Source organism: Dipodomys ordii, unplaced genomic scaffold (genome assembly GCF_000151885.1).
Source record: "Dipodomys ordii isolate 6190 unplaced genomic scaffold, Dord_2.0 Scaffold82, whole genome shotgun sequence".
In the NCBI taxonomy this organism is placed as follows: Eukaryota; Metazoa; Chordata; class Mammalia; order Rodentia; family Heteromyidae; genus Dipodomys; species Dipodomys ordii.
The window spans coordinates 4,488,076-4,495,876 of record NW_012267298.1 but is presented as its reverse complement, the minus strand read 5'-3'; the positions used below and the strand labels follow the sequence as shown (position 1 = coordinate 4,495,876).

The 7,801-nt window shown below is 40.6% G+C and overlaps 1 protein-coding gene across 2 annotated transcripts in view; it reads left to right on the top strand.

The window, feature by feature from the left end:
• Adcy8 (adenylate cyclase 8 (brain)) overlaps window positions 1–7,801 on the top strand; it is a 221,541-nt gene that overhangs the window by 165,485 nt on the left and 48,255 nt on the right. Inside the window, exons 10-11 of one of the 2 annotated variants that reach the window (XM_013025151.1) lie at window positions 4,933–5,134; window positions 7,154–7,243. In XM_013025151.1, coding sequence (XP_012880605.1) covers window positions 4,933–5,134; window positions 7,154–7,243 — 292 coding nt within the window. The remainder of the gene's footprint in view (window positions 1–4,932; window positions 5,135–7,153; window positions 7,244–7,801) is intronic. The other variant, XM_013025152.1, reaches the window with a different exon arrangement.

Below are 7,801 nucleotides of genomic sequence, written 5' to 3'. Positions count from 1 at the left end.
CCCACGACTGACAAAAAAAAAAAAATGTGATTTATATAGCTAGCTAAAGTAGATGAAGAAATGTTCAACATCCTTATCCATAAAAGACATATACTTCAAAACTACACTAAGATTTCATCTCACCAAAGTCAGCATCGTAATCATCACACAAATGCTGGCAGGAATGTAGAGAAAGGGATTCTTACACAGTTCTGGTGGGCTTGTAAACTAGTGCCGCCACTATGGAAATCAGTATGGAGCTTCCTCAAAAACTAAAAATAGACCTTTCTTATGACTCCACCGTACCACTATTGGGCATCTATAGCAGAAGTAGCGTCCATCAATATGTGAAAAAGATAACTACACAGCTATGTTTATTATAGCACTGTTCATAATAGTCAAGCTATTGAATCAACCAAAGCACACAAAAATTGATCAGTGGAAAAGAAAATATGGTATATGTATACTTGTATGTATACACACACACAATGAATTATTACTCAGCCATAAATAAAAATGACACATCATTTGCAGGAAATGGATTAACCTCAAAATCATTATATTTAGCAATAGAAGTCAAGTTCAAATCTAAGTATCACATGTTTTTTCCATAGTTTTTTCTGTCTTTGGTCAGTTCAATATTATCATGAATAGAGAAAGAGAACTAACATGTCTTTGATTTCTCATAATGCTAACTTATTACTTTATTTAACATCAGAGACTCCTCCTTTAAAAATCAGACCCCCCAAATCACAATTTTATAGTTAAAAACAATGTTCAGACTAATAAATTACTTTCTACAAGGCTTTGGTTTTAACACTGGATTGCATCGCCTATCTCTAACTTCTCTTTCTAATTTTTATTGCTTCTGGAAAGAAGTCATTTAGAATTAAATCAGGAGTCAAGGGAGTTCTGAATGCAAATTATCACATGCAACATTCAACATACTCAGATATCTTCCCTCCCGCTCTAGAGCATCTGTAAAAACCCAAGATGGAAATGGAGGACAGAGCACTGATTTTATAGATTTCTAAACAAATGCCTATGTAAAGCTGTGGCTAAAGGCAGAATACAGAATGTAGCTACTACAGTCAAGAGAACACATGGTCTCCACCTTGATTCTCTTGAGTCTTTGCTTACCTTGAGACCCATCTCACTGCTGTGATGCTGGAATAGATCAGCACACAAGACACACTCTCCAGAGCCAAGATGACTGCATCAGCCCTTCCCCTCCTTGGGGAAGACTAGCCAGTGTGGAGAGTCTAAGAGTTGGTAGTTCTCCTTCCTAGGCTGGCAGGGGAAAGGAACCACAGTGTCTTCGTTCTGTACAGAAAGACTACACGAGTGAATATTCACTTGAGCACTTTCTGTGAACATGGCTCTATTCCATGGGCTAAAGATGTAGCTAAATGGTAGAGTACATGCTTAAGGCCCTGGGTTCAATCCTCAGTGCCACAAGGAAAAGAAAAATCTTCTCAGCCATATTCAAGATGCTATGGAAGAATCTCCCCCCAAAAAATGTGAGCCCTACAAGATGAACTGGAAGTTCCCCCCCAAAAGAAGTACTCACAAAAACAGAAGTAGCACAACTTTGGGGGCAGAAGACATGTCTATTGGCATGTAAGGCACAGAGCAGGGGGAGAACAAGGGGAGAAGGGAGAGCCAAGAGCTGCTATTTTTAGCCCATACAAGGGGCAGTTTAGCTGGCGCTTGTGGATTACCTTGTTAGAGATAGCTAAGTATCTGCTCAGTCTGAAGGAAAATTATAGAACTGTGAGGCTGGAGCAGATAGATGGTATTTGAGGATTTGGGAATAACTTGTCCAATAAGGATGTATACAGCAAGAAACAAGAAGACTCGAGGCTATATTTTGGCTAACCAAAGCAAAAACAACAAAGGAAATTTAGAAAATGTGATCAGATAAGCTGAAGAGCAAGAGTGTCTGGCATCTTTGCAATGGGGGAAGGGAAGGGGTGATTGGGAAATTTGCAGTCCGGGAGTAACCAAGATTGTAAAGTTCCCCCAATGGTTAAATGATAGGAAGACTCCTCCAATAGTTCTAGCTACTGTGTGTGTGTGTGTGTGTGTATATATATATATATGTGTGTGTGTGTGTGTGTGTGTATATATATATATGTGTGTGTGTGTGTGTGTGTGTATATATATATATGTGTGTGTGTGTGTGTGTGTGTGTGTTTATTTAATACTTGCACAGTTTTTATTTTAGAGATCACCTTGACCAGAAATCTCTGCAGGAGTTGTAGATCAGTGCAGAAGGTTTGTGCAGCAGTGAGATCCCTGAGGCTTTAGGCATATGGGTTTGCCTGCCCACACAGGCTAGGAAAACACTCCCAGGACCCATTACTCCTTCGTTACCCAAGGGAGGCTCATTCTCCAGTGGAGAAGAATGCAGATGGGCCACTTTGTCATGAGAGGAGTCTGTTCCAAGTCTGATGTGTCTCAATAACATGAAGCAGCCATGGAGAACAACAGTGTCTTATTTCCAAGTGTGAGGAAAAAATAAATCTGGGAAAGGTGAATTTGAAAGATGCTTGGCAGACTTTCAAACTGCTACATGGCCATAACTGTTAGGAGGGATGGATATAGGAAAGAATAATAGAAGTGGTAATTTGATCAGTCAAGACACATAGCACATATGAATGAAATATCACGATGTAACTTCTTTGTACAACTAACAGATGTTCATAAAAAAGAGAAAATAAATGCAGCCAGTCATCATCATTCTTTAGATGCTTTGATCATACTCTCCATTCATCTGTACATTAAAATTACTCTCTCTAGCTTAATAAGACTGTGCTAAACATCATCTCCTTCATTATGCCTCCCTTGAGTCCTTTTCCTGTTTTCCAAATCATGGCTTTTCATAACTCTTTATGGGTTACTGGTGTATTACATATTAGTTCATCATTTATATATCTTCTTTCCCTTTGATAAGGAATATAAGAAGATAAGGAAGGTTTATCTTTGACCCTGGTACCCCAATGCCTACTTTGTGATTGAGAAGAAAACTTATTGAATGAATAAACTGAATGATGAAACTGCAAAAGCATAGAAGAGAGTACTGCTAATATTCAAGTATGGTATTTAGCTAAATGATTGGAAAAGCAGAGCATTATAGCGTGGTGAGCTTCATTTCTGGCTTTGACACTCACCAGGAGAACCTCCAATGTTTACTGGGGAAAATAGATCAGAATTCCTCTTAGGATCATTCTGAGTAACCAACTAAGTATTATAGTTAAAATGCTAATCATAACACCAAGCGTATAGTCAGAACTCAATGCATAAGGTACACTCATGTCATTAATAATAAACAAGAAAGTTCCAGAAATACCATAGTTTGTTATAATACCATAGGTTTGTTATAAGAAAAAAAATGAGTCTAATTTCATTCACTAAACCTATATTAACAACAAATAAACGGAATATATTGGAAGTCACATAGATAGACTTCAATTTGGAGAAGGACAGGAGAGAAATTCTATGGCCAACTCTATTACGTACAGAAATTTACTGGATGAAATACTGATGGAAAGTTAAAGGTGCCAGTGTTGGACGTGGGTAGTTGGATGCAGAAGAGTGGATGAAGGCGAATCAATATGCCTGGTGAATAATTGGTTCATTAAGAGAGGACGCAGTCATGTACTACTCCAGAGAAGGAGTTTCATATCCCAAAATTGCTAGAAACATCTTGACACTCAGCAGAGCTGGCCATTAGACAGGCTCTTTCGGGCTGGAGCTGTAAAAATGCTGGAAGCTAAGGGTGCAGACTCAGGAGGGCTGGTGGAGCCTTGGACAGAAAAGAGTTCTTTATTCATATCTCAACTAGCATATCGTATGTCTCATGCAAACCATTGTAATCACTAACTCAACTGAGAGACTTGGAACTAATGCCAAATTTAGCTCTTGGTGTCAGAATAGATGGAGGGAAAGTTTCATAAACGCACCTGTAAGTGGGAAGGATATGTGATTCCTCCTATTGCCAAGGTATTAGGATAAAATTGGTATTAAGATATAATGAAAACAGAAAGGCATAATGCCTCTGGGCAACTGGTCATACAAAATAAATATTTATCAAGAGAAGCTCCAGGAAATGAAAAAAAGAGGGTTTTTTCCTTTCATTTTTGTTGTTTGGGTTTGTTTTCTTTTTGTCCTGTTTATTCATTTATATGTCTTGGGAGGCTAAGTGGGGTCACAGAAATGGAGGAACAAAGGGTGAACAAATGCAGCAGTGGTACTCACTGGACACTATGTTGAAAATGAACTATACAACTTGTGGATGGGGATGGGAGGGGAAAACTTCAAGAGAGCAAGGAAGGGAAGGGGTGTCATTGTCCAAAAAGAAACATACTCTCTTTTTTTTATAAGTTTTTTATTGTGAAAATACTGTGCAGAGGGGTTACAGTTACATGAGCAAGGTAATGTGTACATTTCTTATCATCAAGCATTGTTGCCTCCCCCTTTGTTTTTCCCCTACCATCCCTTCCCTCCCACTTCACAACTACACTCCCCCCACCACCACCCCCACCTGGCTTATGTAACTGAAACCCCTCTGCACATCACCTTTGTAATAACAAAAATTTTTCATTGAAGAAAAAGAATTTTTTAAGATAAACGTAAGTCAAAATCCCATGGATAGCAGTTTCCTGGTGAGAATAGGAAATGATAAAAGATGAAGGGGGGGGGGGGAAATGGATAGGCACAATAAACCAAGTCAAATGTCTCATGCCCCTCATAGAGTTTCTTCACAGTGGAGAATTCTAGAGATAGATGCAATAAATCCATGTGTATCTCCTGTGAATAGCCACTTTCCCAGCCAGGCAGAACTTGAGAAGAGTTATCAGGTACACTGGGTAGAACATCAGTATCATCATCGTGTTCAGCAAATGGTGTTCAATGATTACCTCCTGACCCTCTTTTCTGTATTTCCTGCAGAGTGATGCCCATGACCATCCAGTTTTCCATCCTAATTATGCTGCATTCAGCTCTGGTCCTCATCACCACAGCTGAGGATTACAAGTGTCTGCCCCTCATCCTTCGGAAGACTTGCTGTTGGATTAATGAAACCTACTTGGCCCGGAATGTCATCATCTTCGCATCCATCCTGATTAATTTTCTGGGTGCTGTCCTAAATATCGTAAGCATCTCTAACCCTCCAGTCCTCCAGTGTCTAGTGGGAAATTAGAAAGTAAGAGTTTCTCAATCCTGCATCTGCTTGCATTGCCTTTCCTTGGTATTTTACCTCAGTGTGCCAGTCCAGCCCCAAGCCTAGGGACCAAGTGAAAAACTGTAGCTGCTGTCAGAACTGTGGAATTGTTATTGTTAGAAAGCTGTCTTTCCCAGAAGGGGAGATTATTTGCTCCAAAGGAGCTCTAACAGCTCTGCCCACCACCCCATTCTATATGGCCAGTTATCAATCAATTATAACAGTAAATAAGACTTACTCTTTAGTTTTTAAGTGCCAATAACAACCTGCTATGTGCCATGCACTAAGGGATATTAGTGCATATATTTTGTACTTAATCCTCACATACATCCAGTGAGGTAAGTCTCATTTATCCCCACTTTATGGCTGAGGAAACTGAGGCTCAGAGACATGAAATAACTTGCTAATAAGATCTGTCTGACTCCATGCCCCATGCTCATTCCAATATGTTAAAAATGTATCACTGGGAGAGGGGATGGCGATGGGGAAATGGGAAATAGCTGCCATTTCCTGAGCGCCTACTGTATGAAACAGGTAGGTATTTTTGTCCCCGTGTGAGGGGGAAGGGAAACTGAATTTCAGGAAAGATGAGTGTCTTGCCTATGATTCTCTAAGGATTTGTATTTGATGTGACACAAAGAACCCAGGTGGAATTCCTCCTGCCATCATACTCTTCATCGTTTTTCATTTGGTGATCCATATTTTTAATTCTGTGTTCTCTCTAGAATTGCATTATAGTAGTGATAGGTGTTTTCTATGTGTATACAAATTGTATTGTTTGTGACTCAGGTAGTGAGGTTTTAGAGATGTTTTTCCCAATTCCAGGTCTTAAACTTGATATGCTAAGACAGGCTAGTTGAGGCATTGTCTTGTGGTTGAACCCATCATTGGAACATCCTTGACTATTCAATCACCAAAGCATACAGTTCCCACAGTTTGGGACCTGTGGTTTGGAGACTTCCAGTCCAAATCAGGTTTACAGATACCTTACTCAGTGAGTAAGCTCAGTGACTATCCTGGTAGGGAAGGAGTAAGTGACATAAAGAAAAAGGAAAACCATCACCTCACAAAACTCACCATCCTAGGAACATTTTATCCATCATGGCGATTGCAATAGGAGAATATAGGATTCCTGGTCTCAGGCTGAGGAGTTGGTGGACAGGATCTCAAGTCTTGATCATGAGGCAGATATTCTTAGTTTTCAGGGTTTGTAAAGATGATCAGTGACTCTTAGACAGGGTCACTACATGGCAGGGAGATTAGAGACTTTGGAGTCAGATAGACTGGTGTTCAAATCTCAGCTCCGACAGTCACCAGCACGGTGATCCTGGACAAGTTACTTTACTTCTCAGAGTTTCCTATTTTCCAGTTGTAAAATGGGGATTAAAATCGCAGCTGCATTCCCAGGTGATGGTACAGTGTCTGGCACAGAGGAGGCATTCAGCCCATGGTAGACCTTTTATATTTTTTTTCTGAGTTCCAAGTAATTTCCAGCAGCAACATCTGTCCCAGGAAGTGTGCACCACCCTGTGCTAAAAGTCTTTCTGGAAAATGTGCCCATTCCAATTGCTCACTCCTCCCAGCTGTTGATCTGGAGACAGGCTGTGAGCTTACCCCAAACCTCTTCTCCCAACATCCAACTCCTCTCTTCTGAGTCCCACAATGCACTTCAGTGACGCTAAGCGATGAGTGAACACAGCAGTCTTAGCCTGGTTTCGTGACTAGCTTACAAAAAGCCTTTTCTGAACCAGCACTTGTTATTTTAAATAAAAGAGGCAATCAGAGCTGGCACCTCTATTCTGAAGAGACCCCCCAGAGCTTCTACCCCAGGCTTCTGTAGAAGCCCCACAGCTGAAAGCACACTGCTCCATTTCCAGCACTCACACTGACTTTGTTGTTCCTGTGTCTTTTTGTTTTTTGTTGTTGTTCTTTTTTTTTTTTAATCCGCAGCTGTGGTGTGATTTTGACAAGTCGATACCCTTGAAGAACCTGACTTTCAATTCCTCAGCTGTGTTTACAGATATCTGCTCCTACCCAGAGGTATTTATTTACAAGCTCCCCTTCACAAGAGTTGAACATAGCTAACTCCTCTAGTCCACTGTACAGGACTGGCTGAAGCGCCACAGGAATGCCCCCAGAAGCCCTTTACTTTCTTCTGTTTTTCCTTCTTCTTCCTCCTCCCCTTTAATCCCTTTCCTTTTCCCCTTATATATTTTCCCCCTTTCCCTATTCCCTCTCCTACTCCCTCTTCTGCATCGTTCCCATATCTGCCTTTTCCCTGTTAATTCCTTCTTTCTCCTCCTCCTTTTCTATATCTCTTTCCCTTATCTCTTCCTCCCCCATTAGGAGGAAATACTCCTAGACTGCCTGCAAAATTTTCAGCAGAATGTGATAGATTCTCTATCAATCAGGCAAAGTTGTTGCTAAGGCAGTATTTGCTGTATTAAAAGGAGAAGGAAAAGGGAAAGGAAGGGAAAGGAAAGGAAAGGAGAGGAGAGGAGAGGAGAGGAGAGGAGAGGAAAGGAAAGGAAAGGAAAGGAAAGGAAAGGAAAGGAAAGGAAAGGAAAGGAAAGGAAAGGAAAGGAAAGGAAAGGAAAG